This window comes from Ammospiza nelsoni, chromosome 2 (genome assembly GCF_027579445.1).
Source record: "Ammospiza nelsoni isolate bAmmNel1 chromosome 2, bAmmNel1.pri, whole genome shotgun sequence".
Lineage (NCBI taxonomy): Eukaryota > Metazoa > Chordata > Aves > Passeriformes > Passerellidae > Ammospiza > Ammospiza nelsoni.
In genome coordinates, this window is record NC_080634.1 from 38746364 (window position 1) to 38766130 (window position 19767).

At 40.2% G+C, this 19767-nt stretch overlaps 2 protein-coding genes across 3 annotated transcripts in view; one reads left to right on the forward strand and one right to left on the reverse strand.

Annotated features, from left to right (window-relative positions):
- The window catches only part of TYR (tyrosinase), a 41371-nt gene extending 40984 nt beyond the window's left edge, over positions 1-387 (forward strand). The window contains exon 5 of the mRNA XM_059466563.1: positions 164-387. Coding sequence (XP_059322546.1) covers positions 164-387 — 224 coding nt within the window. The remainder of the gene's footprint in view (positions 1-163) is intronic.
- An 8557-nt stretch (positions 388-8944) lies between these two features.
- Positions 8945-19767, reverse strand: part of NOX4 (NADPH oxidase 4) — a 110135-nt gene continuing 99312 nt past the window's right edge. For both annotated transcript variants that reach the window (XM_059467151.1, XM_059467152.1), the window contains one exon: positions 8945-19357. In XM_059467151.1, coding sequence (XP_059323134.1) covers positions 19237-19357 — 121 coding nt within the window. In that variant the 3' untranslated portion in view covers positions 8945-19236. The remainder of the gene's footprint in view (positions 19358-19767) is intronic.

Genomic DNA, 19767 nt, shown 5'->3' on the forward strand with positions numbered 1-19767 from the left:
CTGAAGAGATTTGTTTAAAACTATTTGTGGCTCTCAGATAATTTCTACCACTCTTGTCTCTTTATATTCAGCCTTCCAGTATTATCTATCATAGAACTTTCGTAAACTGACAGTGCATTGCATCAAGTAAAATGATCTTTCTTTTTCTGTTTGATTTTTCAAGCCCTTCAGTCTTTCCAAGACTTTCTGACACCCTATCTTCAGGAAGCCCGTCAGATCTGGGCCTGGCTGGTCGGAGCAGCTGTGTTTGGAGGCATTGTTACTGCCATGCTCACAGGGCTTGTCAGGGCCTGCCGGAAGAAAAAAGGAGGAACTTCTTCGGAGATACAACCCTTGCTCATAGAAAGTGAAGATTACAACAATATAAGTTATCAGTCCAATTTCTAGAGGCCTCCAGTAACTCAGTCATGTTACTAAGGTGCTAATCAAGCTTGCAGTGCTTGATTGATGTTTACAAATACCTTGTTGAGGTGTGCTGCAGAAGCAGGATGGGCCGTCTCAAGTCTCTTTTAATCTCCAATGTTGTAGCAACTTATCAGATCCACTCCTAAAAAAATCTCCCAGATTCAACATAAGCTATGATGCCACCCAAAGAACACTGTGTATTTCCTATGCTTGATTAAATAATGCTCCTATGAAACCAGACTGGCTTGTGTGGTGGATTTAATGTATAATTCTATTTTATTTGCTTTTTAACAACTGTAAATTGGTTCTAATTCTGCTGTCCAGTCCATGTGTTTGGCACATGGATACAGTCACAGGTGCCTGACTGCATAATTGGTGCTACATTCACTCCGTGTTTGAATGTAAGAGCAAAAAGAACCCTTTAGTTCAGTTAGCAAAATATAGAGTGATTGAGCAGACTGACTGTCCCATAGGCAAATTTTCTTCTGGTATAGGAGTTTTCCCTCCAGCTCCTATAATGTCCCATAATGTTTGTCCTTGACTGAATGCCATTAGCAGAAGAAAGGAAGCTCAGAAACCACTTCTCGCTTTAAATACTTATTAGTTGCTGTCTTCTACAATGCCTTGCATTTTTCTGGAGAGCTGAGTGATTTTTAGGAGAGGAAACCTGGTCTCACCATGCCCAGCTCTGTTCCACTTGACCTAATGATTGCTCACGTTATGGCTGACTATTGGTTGCTCAGTATGCACCGATTCCACAATGTGACCCACTTGTAACAAAACAAAGTGTGGCGGGTTGATCCTGGCTGGACAGCAGGTGCCCACCAAAGCTGCTCTATCACTGCCCTCCTCATTCTGCATGGCACAGATAATACATGGAGAAGTTCACATGACAAGATAAGGACAGGGAGAAATCATTCACCAAATACTGTTATGAGTAAAACAGACTTCATTTGGGAAAATTAGTTTAATTTTAATTTCCTGCCAACTAAAAGTCAGAATAGGATAATGAGAAATAATAATAATAGTAAAAAAATACACCTTCCCCAACTCCTCCCTTCTTCCCAGGCTCAAATCCAGATTTTTCTACATTCTCCATGCCAGCAGCACAGGGGGATGGGGAATTGGGGGCTGTTATATCTAAGATCTAAAGACCCATTCAGGTCTTCAAAGGGAGGGAGAATGAAAATCCTGCAAATTATCAGAGGCTTCCCAGGGAGAGTCTCCTATTGCAGTCTGGAGCTTGTATGCTTCTCGGGTCCCCAGTCCTGGAGTTAGAACATGACCAGAATATGTTGGAATTGTGTACCTTAAAAGTCCCAAATGTCCAGCTTTGAGACAGTCTGAATGGCTGTGGCAGTCTGGGACTGACTGGCAGAGCTGTGACCCCTGCTTCGGTGCTTGCCCTAACAGAAATGCCATTCCTGTGTTTCATTAGATGCTTGGTGAAAAAAGTGCCATTTTGCAAAATATTTCAGTGTCAGTAAAGCAATGTCATCCTTTGAAAAGTTGTTCTGATAGAAAAATCCTAACTTGTATTAAGCAATCAAGCAAGTTTGTTTCGGTCTTTTCAGTATTCCATGGTGATAGTATTTCACTTTCACACTGATCAAGTTAATTTTTACCAGATGTCACCCACTTGCAAAAGACATGGTCAACAAGTCATTTCTGATTCAACTCCTCATGTCTTCTCCACAGATCATGAGTGTTCCCTGGGCCTCCCCCCTCTGGCCATGGCAAATCACCATGTGTGAAAGGATCAAAGTGAAGCTTTGGCTCATCAGGTTTTCTAAATCCTACTTTTTGGCAGCTCTTCTTCCTCAAAGCCATGGAGTGTATAATTTGTAGTCGTGACCAAACTCATGACCTATTAGTGAAAGTCTGCTTATGCTCTGCCCAGATTTTTTACCAATTCCCAGGCAGGCTTCTTCCTTTCCCTTGTCTTCACTGAAGGATCTAACAGTCTGTTTTCTTCCCATGGAAGTTTCATCACAGAGAATTCAAACTAGCTCTAACTGCTGAAAGAGAATTTTTATCCCTTTCATATTTGCAGGCATACCCCCAAGCAATTTTCCCACTCACCATATGACCTGGAGACCACACCTGCTTTAAGAGGGAACAAAGAACACAGGCCTGCTTCCAACAGTCAACGTGGTCTGTGGCCAGGAATAGACAGCACAGTGTATATTCATCTTAGTAACTAGGACAGAATTTACACAAGCAACACCTGCGGGTTCTCTCCATCATTGTGGTGTTTCTGCTCAGACCAGTGGCCTGATGCCAGCTGGGAGCCAAACCCCTTCAGAGAGGTATCTGACTCTGAGCACATGGAACCCCAGCTGCTTCCCTTCTCTGAGCAAAGCTGTTTAGGTTCCTTTGGCATGGGAAGCAAACACTGCTGTGCCAGCTGTGGACTGACAGCACCGACCTTAAGGCAACTGTTCTGGGACAGGAGAAATTGTCCTGTGGACATGCCTTCCCTTTGGCTTTTTGGGGAGCTTGCATCTTAGCTTGGACCAGCCACCTACGTTTTTGAATGGGTCAGAAAGGAGAGGCCTCATTCATCACCATGGCACTAAATGTTTTCTTGGCCACCAGCAGTGCCAGGAGACACTGTACTTTCTTGTCTGCAAGCTACAAATGCAATGACAAACTCTTTTTCTTCTCAGGGTCATGCTTAGGGCTGTGTTTACTTCTGTGCTAAGATACACGTTGAATTAAATGTCAAAGGACCTCTTTTCTTCATAAATGCTTCCCTGAGAAGCTGGAACTGCATTTTATTTTTAAATTGGGAATGAGGTAATTCCACAAGGCTGCACTTGCAATGTGATCTCACTGAATCAGAATGATCAGAGTTTAAACAAAACCCTGCCTTTACCTTTTCCTCTGTCTGGCCAAGGCATCTTGGAACAAGATACTTCCCATTGCCATTAGGCAGCTGGATCAGGCTTGGGGAGTTTATCCTGACAGGATCAATGCCAAAACCCAGGCATTACAGTACTTGGTGCTTGAAAATCTAGATCCAGTGTATGTACACCAGGCAACCACATAAACCTTCACCCAGTGGGCACTGAGGTCAGGCTTGTACAAAAGTACCTGTCAAATGAGGAGTCCACCAGTTTAAATGTCCAGGGAAGTATTTGCAGCACCATCAACATGTTTCACACTAAAAAAATTAAGAAACCTAGAGCATACCTGACAGCTTCGTTATAAGGCACTCAGCTTTGCATGTCTCTGCCCTTTGCAAGAGACTGTTACCTCTGTCAAGTTTTTAATTTCCTAGCCTGGTCTCTTACTTCCTCAGACTGTTAAAGTTTACATTTAGTCAAGGCAAGACAATAAACAGCTGTCAGTTTTTTTCATTCAGTTCTCCCTTCCACATTTTACCCAAATTTGTATTTTTAGCACCTGGCCTCCATTGAGTTAAATCTGTAATTCACCATCTGTGTACCCGCATGTGTATGGATGTAAATTTTGAATCAGTCTCCATAGTGAGCTGAAAATTGGCAGCAATGAGACCTTGCCATTAAAAATGGCCTCTAACTGTAATTTTTGTAATAAGCTTTGAATTAGATATGAAATAACTCTTATAACTACAAAATCAACTTATTTCTGCATATTCATCTTCCACCCATTAGGGCTTTCTGATATCCCATTTCATAAATGGACATTTCCCCAGAGTTCTGTCCATTATCTTCCTCTCTTGAGAGCATCAGTTATGCCGTATTCACATGATGCCAAAAAGTTCTAGAAATCTGATAGATTAATAAAATTTGTAGAAAAACAAGCACTTCCCCCATATACAGGATAAAATATCCTCTTTGAAACAAGAATTTGGCAGCAAACAGTAATTCTGGACCCTCGCTGTGGCTGAGCACTTCCAATAATGTCCCTTCATGAAACCTGATTCCCTCTCCTTTCCTCCCAGACTGCCCTGTCTTAGCTGACCAGAAAAGGGATCCCTGGGGGCTCAGTGGCGGGACTGTCCCACAGTTTTGAGGTTGGTGTAGTAGTGGTGATGATACAGACATGGTGGTGTATGTACAGTAATGTATACACGGATTTTAAAGGAACTTGGGTATACAAAAGCGACCCCCTGCTTTTCTTCACTGTTTTCTAGGAAAATAAACATTTTCAGGCAATAATAAGGAAAAAAGGAATTTTCAGGTCAATTACATATTGTCAACAAATTTTCACACATTTTCCACATAATCAAAACAATGTTAAAATGTTTCTGGCTTGAATTTGCTTCTGGTTTCTTGGAAAACTTAAGCACAAACCTTTCAATGTGCTACATTTTCAAACTGGTGTACATCTTCCCAAGCACTTTTGGCAGCAATGCCACAAATATAAAGAGTCTGCAGAGCCTCTTAGGGCAGGGCCATGAACAAGGCTTTTCTTTGCCTTGCATGCAAGTACAACTTTCCTTGTAATCAGGTTCTGTTTTTCCCCACCAGTGACTAATCATAGGAAATTATCTACAACATTAATGTCTTCACTCGCCTTCATTCCTTTGTGCAACCTATTAAAAATAAATATTCTATACACACCACAAAAAAAAAAAATCCATATTTTTGGAAGAAGTGCTAAAGCTTAAGTTCTTTGCATATGACCCCTTCATGCAAAGGCAATAACATAAAAAAAAAAAAAAAAAAAAAAAAAAAAAAGAAAAAATCCAAAAAACCCCCTGTCTATGAAGGTGTATTAAAAGCTTGAAGGCCTGGACCATTTTCTCATAAATTTATGGCAGATTGGCAAGGTGATGCTCTGCTAAATTTACATAGACTGACTACATTGTCAGATGATCTGTATGAAATAAACACATGGTTAAACAGCTTGAAAAATACCAAATTATCAAAATGACAGTATTTGTACACAGAAATACTTAATGGTGCAATTATGAGAAAATGTGATTTTTTAAAAAACTGAAGCACTGCACACATCCCAGAGTAACAGAGCTACCACATTCATTAGCAGATAGCAAAATACATATACTCATAGCAAAAATACAAATACTGAAATAACTGTACACTTACTAGAATCGTAAGAGTAGTGCAACATGTTTGTGGACAGGCACTTTAAAGATTTTTCCAGCTCCCCTTTCATCTGAATGATGTTACAGTCATTTATAACAAAAGCAAGGGAATGTAAGATTTCTCAAGTCAAAACAGAGGCATTTTGCTTTAAATTTCATCTTGCCAGTTAATACCAGTGACCACTGAAGATACAGATCACTAGAGAATTTAGGTTCCATGTCCTCTTTCACACCATCATGGACTTGAGATGCTACTTTAAAATTAATTTTAGTCTTTTAATTCTATAGTCTGTGATCTCAATTATTTAACCCAGAGGGCTGACTTTCAAAGCATCAACCTCTTATTAATATTCAGGAAGAATCAGACTCTTAACAACTCTCATTTGAGAGCAAAAATGAAAACCAGGCTTTTCTGTCTTCCTCACAGCTACTTCAGAAAATCAGTTCACTTCTAATCAGAAAGACTCTTCCCTTTTAGTGAAACAAATATGCTTAAATCTAAAAGTCTAGACACTGGGTCTTAAAAGTGGTGGCCTTTTGTCTCATCCTAGGAGCCATGGCACTCTAAAGCACCAAGCAGGGATGTCTGCAGGGAGGCTGTCACTTCAGAAATTGCGTTTAGCAGTCTGGGCACAGACAGATTGTGAAAACTCTGCAGTCATCCTAATTAAGGTGACATTCTCCTACAAAAAGACATACTATTGTAAAAAGTTACAGGAAAGCTTGTTTGCAAAATTAATCTGTAGAGAGATCAGAAACTGTGGTCTAACAAAATTAAGTTTCAGGTAAATCAGAAAACAGTTTTGGGGAGGAAGACAAGCTGCTGGTTACTCAGACCATCAGTCACCAATTCACAATGCACAATTTCAGATTAGAAAGCACAGTGTTATTAAGGTCAGTCTAATGCTTATGCATTTCCTAACTAGAAACCATAAAGGAAAATTATAAATTATGGAGCCATTAAATTAATAGGAATTAAATTTGGGAGGAGTCAGAAGATGGATAAGAAATGCAGATTATTTGAAGTCATCTTACTTACAAAAAATGCTGTTTGGTTTTCGGGAGAAACAATCCAAGTTGTTACATTGATTATAAATTATTCCTGTGTGCCACTCTTCAGCCCTCCTGTAACATCCACATGCCTGCCATGCGCTTTTGGGCACATTTAAGGCAAAGCACCAGGTTCCCTGCAGCGAACAAGGCTGTGGCTGGATTGCAGAGCTGCTCCCCAGCTTTCAGAGGCTGGTGGGACCAGCAAGTGGGTATTATTCTTTTTATTAGATTTTATTATTAGACTCAGGAACAGGTGAGGAATCACCTGTGTGTACTCCTCAGATGGTTTCAATTTTTCAAATGTTCAAATAGTATTTTCAAATGGCTCTTCAGCTGAGATAATTTAGGACAGGGGCACCAGTTCATATCTAACCAGCACCCCTGCTGTATTCTCCAAATAAATGAATATGTTCCCTGTAACATCAATGCAGAGGACAAAAAATCACTTTTGAAATGACTTTGTAACCTGAAAGGCAAAAAAATCTTAAGTCAGGTCTATCAGATTGCCCTGGAGGGTCTTCAAAGGTTTTCATATCTGCCCCCTGACAATGTGAGAAGGTGTTCATTTACCTGAGGAGATTTGGTCCATTAAATTACTTAGATTTATGTGATTTGGTGCTCAGGTCAGGCAGAGAGAAGCTGCTGAGCCCACGGCTGCTTGTTTTCTCTCTAGAAAAGCTCACAGGTTACTGGGAGCAGTCTTTGCCTACTATTCTGCTTGCCTTCATATCAGGAATTTGTCATGGTCCATGGTGCCCATATAGTGTTGAAGTGGGGAGAAGGAAGAAGTTTTTCTCTGCCATCCGGAAAACAGCAGACTGCAATACTTACTTAGTTGTCCGCTGTAAGGAGAGTTTATTATTCGCATCAGCATTTTCAGCCAGGTTTTGCTAAAAAAATAAATTGTGTTCCCTTTTCCATAATCTTCTTGCATGAACATTGAGATTTCTCTTTTGACCAAATGCATTTGTGAAATATATAGTTTCCCATAAAAACTCTCCAAATATCAGACAGAAGATCAAAGCTCAAGAGCCAAAACACATTTTGCCAAACCTCATTACTTGGCATAGGGAAGGTGAGTGGGAAAGGACATTTCTCTTAATGAAAAACACCATCATAATTTTTGAAAATATAAATTTTTTCCTCTGATAACTCTTCCCTGCCTGCCACTGACCCTGCATTTAGTATAAGTAAACACCTTTTGTAGTTGCACAGATCAGGAACTTCTCTAAATTGCAGCTGTCACCTTTCCCTGTAAATTTTTAATTTAATGACTAAAATTAAATGAGAAGGAATATACAGGGATTCGTTGGGATTTTTTTTTAATATTGCTGCTGTTAAACTCCTTATTCTAGAGGGATGGTACATTTTTCCATCATTGTATTACCACCACTCTGTAATGAGAAAGTAGAAAACACAACTCTGAGATCAATACATGCAGTTTAACTACATATCCCTACTACTAAAAAATAAATTACCCAGAACTTTTAAGAATTCTGAAAAATCTCAGAGAACTCTGCATACTTGTATTAATCTTTGTTTGATGTGCAGATTTCCTATAAAAACCCACAACCCTGCCAAATGCAGGCATGATTAGGCAGACAGCTCCCATAACATTCAACATCTTGCAGGAAGTGGGTGCTTTAGCTTGCAGTGCACCCAACAGACCCCTAAACACATCACTGGGAAGTGATTTATGAGTTTTAAACCAGTAGTTGCAGATTTGCTGTAGCATCTGCAGTGTCTTGGAGATCATAATAAAATTGCAGCTCTCAGATTAATATCTATCAAAAGCAGCATGGTCTGAGAACACTGTGAAATACTTTACCAGAGCAAGCAGAATAAAGAAAATGCCCAGAGCATGTTTCAATGTCAGGCACTCAAGTGTTTGGCACAGGTGGAGAGGATTTCTACATGATTCTGATATGGGAAGGAACTTTTCTCATCACTGATTTTGATGGGTCAGAATCAGGCAGATGCTTCTTTCTCCTTCCACTGTGCTCTAAACAAAGACAGGGTGTAGTGGAGTGACATTCTGCTGAATTCCAGTGTGTGTGATGATGAGGATGAGATAATGTATTCTGCTTCTAAGGTGGTCTCACAGCCACAGATATACATGGAATAAGCACGTGCCTCATGTACCAAGGCAGAAAATTACTCTGGGTGACAAAACAAGGGTGCCTAGTACAATTCTGGTACTTTGGGTATCCTACCCAACTTCCATCATGCCAGAGGATCCTGGGTCTCCTGCAGCATATCTGTGAACCCTGTGTGGATGTTTCAGCAAATTTAGGGCACCACAAACAGTATCAGAGCCTCTGCTAAGGAGTGAAATCCCAGCCTTCCCTACCAGCAGTAATACACACGCACACATGCACATACACAATGCTTCCATGATTAAGGCAGTATGTCATTAATTGAAATCAGGTCACAAACAGTAACTCAACCATGTTTTGCTCAGTCTTGGAATGGTTGTTTATTCCAAAGTCATTAAGCTTCCTGTAAAGTAAATACTTTTAGAGTACAGTGCCATAATTACATGATGTATAAACATATGGTGCTTTGTCAAATACAATAAAAGACATAAAATCACATTAAGATGATCTGCTAATATAACAGAATGTAAAAGTAACATCTGAACAGCAAAAGAACTCAGCAGCCAAATAGTTTAGTTGTCAGGTCTGCCATTAAGATAAAATGGCTAATTCAGATGAGTATTTTGGGCAAGAAGCCTGCTTTTCATACTGCAACCAGGATTTTGTATTTTAACAAAACAAATTTTAAATAAAGGACTATTTGCCAGGCACATCAAAACTCTTTTCCGGTGTGGCTGTCCCCATTTTACTGGTAGGCAAAAAGAAGACAGGATTTTAGAAAGAAACCTAATGCAGTTGGGTATAAAAATCTCAGTGAATTCGAATTCTTCTTGTTACTCTGGAAATCCTGCACAGAGTGACTGGTTTGTAGGGGAACTCTGTAACAACATGGGATAAAGATCAGGAGCCCTGTCTGAGTCCTTCTTTTAGCCAATAGATTTCATCTACCCTCACAACACTGTGTAACTAAGGAAGGCACACTGAGGAAAAGAGTTCTGATCCTGACTCATAAAAAAGAGAAGAATAAATAAACCCCAAAAAATAGGAAAATAAAAACCCAAGGCTTTTTTAATGATCAGTTTTCTAGTTCTGCCTCATTATATAGACAACTGGTAAAAATTTTCCTTCGTCTTAGTGGAACTAACAGACTCAGAAAGCCTATTGCTTACTCCTTGAAGGTTTATGAGGCATGCAGGTACAACAGTGACGTATTTAAGTCTTTCCAGTCAGTGAAACACAGTTCCTCCTCTGTGTTGGAGGGCAGCAAGCTGAAGTTACAAAATGGGCTGTTTCACACAGCAAGAGTATGACTTGTTATAGACATGAACCCAGTATTCTTTTCCTTAAAGCCAGGCTTGGGTGAAAAACTTACACAAATGAAAGCTCAGGGCCAAATTTTGCTTTCTGTTCTACTTGGAAACTAAGCAGACATTTCTCTTCAAAGAACTGTACCACAACCTGATCTATAAAAACATAAGAACAGATTGAAATTACATTAATATAAACAGGCACCACAGAAAAGAACATTGAGTACTCTAAATTGTGGACATTTATGTGAATACTTTCTACAATAGTTATCTTGCACATTGTAAAGAGATATAAAAAGTAAATGTCGTTTTCCTTTTTAATAAATTATTTTTATTTCACCTCTAGTGGCAAAGATATTTAATTACAGAACTGGAAATTCAGAAAGAATTTTCTGGTCACTTCCTGTTGGGACAGGAAAGAGTGAGAGAAGAATGTGGTCAAAAATGAGAAAGTTAAGACCCGCAGCTACAGAAAAGACAAGACATTAATTTTTCAGTCTCATTATACATGTTAACTGTAAATAACTACTTTCATGGCTCATTTCTTAAAAGAAAAATTGGAAAGCCAACCTTAGGTTAATGATTTTTCCAAATTTTAGGGATGGCAAGAATTTCCTTTGTGGCCCACATCTTCCTTCCTGAGACTGGATTTTAATTAATTTGACCAGTGGGATAAAAGCCTAAGGTCTTTTCAGCATACTCACACTTGTAGCAAGGACTCCAGTTCCTGCCTGTTTACCACATCAAAATCTCACATGGCCTTTGAGTCCCAAATACACACCCAAAATAAGACAAAATTGATCATGTCTTCTTGCTCAAGAAACCCAAGTCTAGACCTGCTACAGACATTGCCTGGAAGGTTCAGATGACAATGAACATGATCCTAGAGAGATGCCTTGCTTCAAAAGGAAGACACTGAATTGCTGAAGTTCAGACTGTGGTACTATTGCTTAGTTTGAACTGTACTTTTTCACTAATGAAGGTTGGAAAGGAAAAAAAAATCAAAACCAAAGAATACTTTGCTATTAGAAAAGAAGGGTTTTTACAAGCTGGTTTCCACTCTTCTTCTAAGCATCTTGGAGGAATTCTGTTAAAATATATATGTTTTGGACATATGAGCATTTTCAATGTAAAAAAGACGCTTTGGATTTTTTTGTTTGGTTCTGAAAATGAAATTAGATTCAGATAAAAAATGTAAAATTACAGATCTTTAAAGAAACTGCCCATATACACATTATGGAACTATATAATAGCTGGACCCTTCAAAATACATTTTTGGACATGAGTTTGAGGGGAGATACCACAATTATGAATGTTCTTCTCAACTACCACAGACCAAGAGAACCATTTCTTGCCCAAACATGTTTCATCAAATTTGCTCCTGCAAATAATCAGAAGGAACACAGAGAGAGGAAAACTCAGTGTGAGCAAGGGTCTCACAACCTGGCACATTTGGACTAAGGGTAATTGTTTCAGAAAAAGCTAATTAATAAGCTCTGAGCTTCATCCATATATGAAGCCTGGAAGAGGGTCCTGGTCACACCTGAATCTCAGTGAAAGCTCTGCCCTTCTGCACCCTCAGCAGCATCAGGGCCTCCCTGTCAAAGATGCAGAGCTGAACATATGTGTTGGGAGTTGTCTGCTTAACAGCACAATACTTCTTCTTTCCCTTTATAAACAATGAGCTCTCAAGCTCCCAGAAGCAAAGAAACCAGGCGAGGAAATATTTAATCAGTGAAAGAATGAAATTATATGCAGCTGATAAAGTATGGGCTGTGTGGAAATACCAAATGTAATTGAAAGAAGAAACCCTTTCCATCACTGTCCAGTGTCCTGAAATGTCTGCATGTGAAAGCAGAAGCATGACTTAATTTCAATGGCAGCCACAAGTGAGTGATCTGACTTTTTCAAAACCAAATCCCCAGTTCTCATTCAGAAGATGATGTGATCTTTGCTCTTATGAGTTTTCCCATTTTTACACGTCTGTCCTTGTAGCGTTGCCCCACCTGTGATTGCCAGAAGCATCTCCAGCACTGGGATGCTGCACCCCTCATTTTCCTGAAGCTAATCAAAGAGACTACAAGAGCCCTATTGGATTGTGCACAGCAGGAGCATTACACAGGTTGGTGCATGCTGCAAATGAAATGGAGGCCCTCTGCATTTCCCAGAATAGCATTTTCCTGAGTCATGGGAAACAAAGAGTGGAAAAAGCCTCCTAATACAACTTGTGCTATGGAGGGAGGAAGAGCACAAAAGAAGGACTATGTGACGGGACTATGTGAAGGACATGGGTGATGATGTATCTAAAGGTTCAAACACACCTCTAGATGAAGGCTGAGATTATATGCAGAGAGGAAGACAAGGATCTGAAAGCCCAGCTCCCTCCAGTCTTTCATGGTGATGGAGCAGACCAAGATGAATGAAGCACAAATGCATCCAGCTCCAAAAGACAATGATATTTCACTGTCAGGTGGAGATCCCTTGCCAAGTTCCATCTAAGCTGTATTTTAAAGCTTTGGGGCATTGTGTTTTGTTCAAAAAGTGTGTATCAAACTGTTACTAGGGCTTAAACAGTCAGAAAGAATATTGTCAAAGTGAATCTTCATATTCATAGCAAATATTTTTTAATAGTTAATTATGTTGCTCTGATACAATATAAGAAAAATGCAGCACTTGTGTCTTCTCTGCAGAGATTTTGCCATTTATTCCTCAAGAACACTACTGGAAAATGGGCAGGATGTATTCAGTTGTGGGTGGAAGCTGACATTCACTATCCTCATCTGTTCTAAACAGTACATGCTTTCAAGCATCTAACACCTAATGAGGTACAATAACATAACGTGCTTCCCTGGCCCTGAACAACATGCCTCTACAAAGCTAGAGAAATACACAGGGTACGTTCATACCTTTGGCTAACCATGGAAATGTGACTGTATCCAAAGGTCAGAAAACCTCATTGCTTACACAATTCACCCTCAGGTATGACAGCTCTGAGCTCCAGGCTTGAAAATGCACACAGGAGGCTCATCCAGCTCTGTCTAAAACACTGTTCATCTCACTCTGCAGACAGTCCAAGAGCCCCTGACTCCACCTTTGCCAAAGCACACCTAGGACTAGCTCAGGCTCATCATAGCTCAGAGAAGTGACAGGTAGCATGGTGACCTGGCCTGCTTCTGAGCACAGATCAGGTATCACTGACATGTTCTCCTTAAACCATTTACACAGAATCACAGAATAATGTGAGCTGGAAAGGACCCACAAGGATCATCATTTAAGTGAATGGTCTGCCAGGGGACCAAACCCACAACCTCAGCCTTGCCTCTTCCCAGCAGCTTGCAGAGCTGCTGTGCAGCATTCCTAACCAGGCTGTGCTGAGTGCAGCTTGGGACACAGTCCACTCTATGTACTCTCTGGTATTTTGCATTTCTCTCAGACTATTCAAGGGAGAAGCAAAAGCTCGAGGCTTTATTTATTCCATTCGGAAGGAACCCGTTATCACTTTGTTACACTTCTAACATGCAAACACCACGACACAGGAGGGAACCCGTTAGCCCTGAAAAAGAAATAGCATGCTCTTTTGAATTCAAAACAAGTGCCCCGCTGTCGATGAATGTATTCTTGGTTACAGCACAAGGAGGAAGTTTTCGCTTTTCCTCCCCCATCTCTCATCCAAATTTCTTCCCCAGGGTTGCAGAGTATGAGATGAGCAACGTGACCTTGCAATGACAGAATTTTAATGAGTGGCTGGTGCACCAAAAGCGATGCAGCAGCGTCTCCCTGCTCAGCGTTGCTATGTACACTAGACATTTATGTAACACTGCTTCTGATCCTCAAGGCTGTCCTTTCCTAGGGTCAGCAGCAACAAACACAAAATTTATTTATCAAACTGTCAAACCTACTTACAGCTGACACAGAGAACTCTACACTCCAGTATTTTGGTGAAAAGGAGTTAACAGGTAAAGCTTTTTCCCAATTTCACAGCTGCAGAATAGATGTTTTTCAGAAGTAAGTTAACTTGAAAGTGTAAAGGTTTTATTTCAAAGGAATTTTTTATTTCCAGGGTGTTTGCTATAATATACTAGCTTTCTTCTGGGCTTTAGCACTGAGTTGTGCACAGAAACACAATGCATTTGCATACATTAACTCTCAACCCCCAGGGAGACTCGGTATGCACATCTAGAAAATGGGGTTTGGTTTTCATTTCTAACATTGTGAAGCTGAGAAGAATGTCTCCTCCCTCCTCGTGGCTCCCAGGTACCAAATATTTCACCCTGTTTATTGCTGGCATTCATCATCCTCTCCTGCCCTCCTTGGGTTGCTCCTCAGTTGACAGACAGCAGTTTACCTGGAGCTCCAGGAACAGCCTCTCATCCAAGGGCTCTGTTAGGAAGCAATCTGCAACTGGGACCTGTGGCTTTTTCCAGCTTTCTCTCTGTGCCTATGAAATAATGGGAGAGATCCACTGCTCTTAGTACAGATCCAGCACCTGTCTCTTAGAAATAGGATCCCTCTAGAGAATATAACACTTCAGGCATGGTAAACCGTGAGGATACACTGCAAGTTTAGAGATATTCATAACATCAGAGGAAGTACCCAGCATTCCTTGGTACCAAAATGGATCTCATGCCTCTTACAACATGGGTGATACAATTAGCAGGATACTAAACCTTCAGATAATAACCTTCAGATAATAACCTTTAGATATCCTCATCCAGCCCTTTAAGGAGAAGCATTTGTTGCTCAAAACCTTTGTGTCAGAACATTCATTATGCATGTCAGACCAGCAGAGGACTCAGGTTTTTTAACCTTAAAAGATGTTAACTAATCTCCTGTGCCTACAAAGGCTCTTTATGGGAATGAAGAGTCTCATTTCAGCTCCATACATTTTGCCAGTGCATCACCATAGTGGCCTTAATGAAACACACCAGCATCAGAAACAATGCAAATCCCAAATCACTGCTCACAGTTGAGTCATCAGCTATATTACATACATATATATATCCCTGAAAAATGTATATTCATAGCAGAAAATCTCAGCTCAGCACAGGCATTTGATTAAACCTTCTTGTTAAATCCACTTGGCTAAAACAATAAAAACTGTTTGAGATTGTGAGGCATGGAAAATAGGCAGAAAAATTGGATGCATAATCCAGAGAAGGAGATCCACCTTGCATTAGATCAACCTGGTGAGTTTATGAAATGATTGCCAGGTTGAAGTGAAAATTAATCTCCCTAGAAGTACTTTTATTTTTCAAAAGAGTAAACATTGCATTTTAATAACTTTGCCTCTTCTCTGACTTAGGGCCTTGAACTGCTATAGGCAGGGAACTCTTTAGCCTCATGTCTGCTTTCCCTAAGCCATGTCTTGTGGTTTGAAACTATAACCTGGTGTATTAAACGTTGAGTAGATGTTTTCCTCTTAGGGCTGCTGTTCTCTAAGTCCTACTAAATCATTACTTCTCTGCTCTGTTGGGCTGTTACAGCTGAATTACTGCTCCCAACACAGCTGTTCTGCCACTTAATGCATTATCTGCCCTCTCTCAGCCAGCTTCAAATCTCTTTGCCACCTATGTGCTAGAGGCTAGAAGAGGAGAAAAAGACAAGGAAGAGCTCACATGCCAGCAGTAGTACTACATACTGAAACAGGGAAGTGTTGCTCCAAACAATGGGCTGGAATAATCACTGTGGAGGGACAGACTGCTCTGCAGACTTTGGTGGTGAAGGTCAGTCCCCACTAGGCCTTCCCACACACATCAGGGCTCACCTCTGCTGTTCTCTGCTGTGGCAGTGGACATTTACTCACACAAGCAACCTCAGTGATATGGGAATAGGTCTTGGGTACATCTGATTTATCCTGCTGTTAGCTGTGTAAAGCCCTGAGTCCCACGCTGCTGCACAAGGGCTGGATTCTTGTTGCAGGGAAAGAGCTTGATTTTCATCACAGTATGGAAACATTCCTGGTCTAAAAAAAGAGTCCTGAAAAAATTCTGATTAATAAAACACACAGACCCTGCTGAACAAACACTGAGAAGTCTGCAGCTCTGTGAAAGACTGAGTGAAAACTGGGAGAATACAGGGCAGGATCCTTCCCCTGCCAGCAGGACACTTATGACAGACTCACAGGACACAGTTTAAAGTGCAAAGTGATGCTCAATTACATAAATCCAGTTGATCTGCAAATGTGGAATTGAGTGCTGTCAGCCTTCACTTACTTGTCTGGCACTGAGTTATATTTTTACATACATTTGGCTTACAGATTTAAAAGCAATGGAGTTTAAAAGAGGGCTTGACTCTGTTTTGCAAGCTGGAGATACACTCAGAGCAATGACAACACAGCCTGTAGAAAGATTGTGTTTATCATAATATCTGTCACTCCTGAAGCCAAGGCATAGTCACTCAACAACCCTTAAGCTTTCTGCCTCTCTTACAGAAGAATAGCAAAAGGAAAAGGAAAGAAACAACTGAAGCTTTTAGACTTTCCCAAACTCTTCCTCACCTGGCCTAGCAATTACTCAAATCAGCAACAGAATGGTTTTCCCAAAATAAAACATAAGCACATTTGCATAGCAATTAGATAGCTCTTTCTACTGCTTGTGCACCGAAGTGATCCCAAAACATTAATTAAGGCTCAAAACACTCCAGAAAGGCAGACAGTCCAGAGCTTGTTTTACAAGTGGGTCAGCTGAGTCAGATACAGCACGAAGACAGAAAAGAGAACAGCCTGGATCTGCTTTGATCTTGCTATGACAGCACTGCTTAATGTAACAACATGTGTTTAACATGCCTACAAACAGCATCAACTCCTGCAACAATGCAGAATAACAGCACAGTACTAGTATAACGATTTTAATTATAAAGTGTTACCTATGCAGAAGCTGAGCCAGAAAACATAGTCTGCTTTAGCACAGTGCTAACTGCTAAACTAGCTGCTCATTATATGGTAATGGAGCCAATATCTGTCAGAGGAGATGTAAAACCACAAACAACATAGTGATCAGATTACTCTAAACTGTATTTTAAAAGCATGTGATACTAGATCCCAAAACTAGAGGAAAAGTTCACTTTCTAGTTGTGGGTAACAGATGCAGGCATGATTTCAATCATGCTTTAAACTGACATCCAGAAAATAAAAAAGTATGCAGGACCTACAATATCCAGTATCTATGCATCTTGCCAACAGTTTTATGTTTATTATAAAATCTATGCAGGCAATATTAGAAATAAATCTTACTGATTAAAAAGAATCTAATCCTTTGCTGCACACCTCCAGTTTTACAGTGATGGATGAATGAGATCCAGTAGGAAAATAATGGTCCTTTCTGCCTCAAAGAGAAAAAAATTAAAAGCAGTAGCTGCAATGTAGGCTCTCATCTCACACTGCATTTCTATTTTGGCTTTTCTCATCGGGGCTACTTTGAGAACTTTCATCAGTAGGAATTCGTCTATCTCTGGTTCTTTGCTTCCTGCCTGGATTTCAAATTGGGCAGAGCCAGAGGTAAAGACTTCAGTGCCAAGTCTAGACACTGAGGAACACATTCCCACGTGCTTTCACTGATGCACCTCCTCCCTGTTGCTCACTGAGTGCAACTCCTGAGCAGAAGCTGCCAAGACAAAGAGCAAACTTATTCTCACCAGTTACACATGCAGGATGCCCATACACCACCTACTAGAAAAATGCTTCCCCCTGAACACTCACACTGATACTTGCAGACTCTGGTACAGAGTCTGTGTCCCAAGCAGAAATTTAGTGCCTTTCCCACTAACATACAAAAGGTATCCATTGGATAGATGTAAATGAAAGCAAATGCACTGCCCTAAATACAGGTGAACCACAGGCACAAGTTCTCAAGCAAGCCTCTGCCTGTGTATGCTGTAAACACTACACTGTACTACTCCCAAGCTTCTGCTGGAGATAAAGGGGAAGGTTTTCACCATGGTAAAGTCATGCTGATCTATTAAGAGACACTAGAGTGGTGCCTATTTATGCCAGCTAAGTGTCTGATCCCTGTTTAAATGCCCTCATCTCAGCAAAGTAAGGAAAAAGGAGAAAATAAGAAATAAGGGGAATTGGATTGGCTATTTGGATGGACAAAAAAAAGGTGCTCCTCAGAACCAAAAATTTATGAAGTACCAGTTTCAACCTTTAGCTCTCCCATGGCAATTATGGGCAGAAGACAGCTGAGGGGAGGAGAAGGGAAGGAGAGCTTAAAATTGGGATGCTTTGAGATCCTCCTCTATGGCACAAACTGAAAGCATACTGCAGCTCCTGCAAGGTTTTTATCTGCACACATCAGCCAAGGAGCCACAGAGCTGAAGGGTTCATTCTCACTCTGCTGTGGATCTGGTCTCATCCCGCTTTCAGCAGCACCAAGGCAAACAAAGGGGGCTCCAGGGAAGACACTTAGAGGATCAGAGTCAACCAAACATACTGGAACCCCTAAAAATGGATTTCAACCTGCTGTGCTGTAAAATAATCAGTCAGAGCATCTGAAAGCTTGAAGTGTTTAACATTCAGGGCATGTGAGTGCAGAGTGAGTGCAACTTCCATGTTGAGTGCGTGGTATAATAAAACTTCAGGTCCTGTCTGCTCCTGTTCATTGCTTTTCTTGCTCCATCTTTATGACTGCATAAATCATAATTATTTTGCAAACTCACTGAATACTGAACTGATGCAAGATACAGAGTTCTCCACGTACAGATGCGTGCTTGCCAAAAGGCTGTGACTAACATCACAGCAGAGGCTGCCCACTGGCGCTACACAATTGTGCTCACTTTTTCTTAGGTTAACTTCATTACAGAAGTAGACTAGCAAGAGTAACACTCTATATTTTAAATACAGAATCCCAGTTCTGCAATGTATAATAAAATCTTTAACATGGAGTATTTTCACCCCAAAGCCTTAAGATTTGTATACCAACAAAAGCAAGAGTGCAAGAGTCTTTGTAATAGACTATGTTTTGCCATTTGGATTAACCTGGGGTATCTTTTACTGATCCAGCTTAAGAGGACTGAAGTGGAAGAAGTTCAAACACTCCACAGATTCTTCTTCCATCAGCTTATAAAGCAATTGTGTCTTTCCCCAGATTCTGTACTTTTTAATTAACAGAAACAAATCCAAAGAATCCCTCCCACCACAAATATTGTGTGAGCCTATTTGAGTAAAAACACTGATTATTTGTTGGTATACTGCTGCATCCATCAGTCTTAAATAATCATAAATAAAAACATTTGTGCTATTCTTTGGTACGTTTCTTTCTGTTTAAACCACAGCTGAACATTTATGTTGTACAAACAAAAAATTGCACTTTTATCTTCTAGAGAGTCTTGCTCCAAGAGATTTTCAGCTGAAGGATTCTTTATTGTATTCAAACCTTGTCCCATAGGAGTTGCTGCTGTTGCTCAGTTTATGAAGTACCTTAGAGATTTTGTTTGGTCCACAGCAGAAAACTCCAATGGTCTTCCTGTTAAAAAAAAAAAAAAAAAAAGAGGGGAGGGGAGGGGAGGGGAAGTTATGATATTGTGAATAAACAGTAATTTCCAATAAGAGACAAAAGTGGATCCTGGCCTCATGGTGTTATACATAAGGCACCTACATACAGATTTTAAGGTGAGAACAGTTCACTAGATGACGCAGTTAATTTTACTGAAGCCACCACATCTCTCCTAAGTATCTCTACAACAAACCCTATTATTTATCTGACTAAGACAACTCTAAGGAAGAAGTGCTTCATCTTAGTCTCAAGATACCAAATGATAAAATATTACTATTTCTCACTCTATTTTTTTCCCCATGATAAATCACTTTATTTGTTAAAAATATGTCTCACTGTAAAGACTTCCTTAGTGTAACTCATGGATTACACAAGCATAT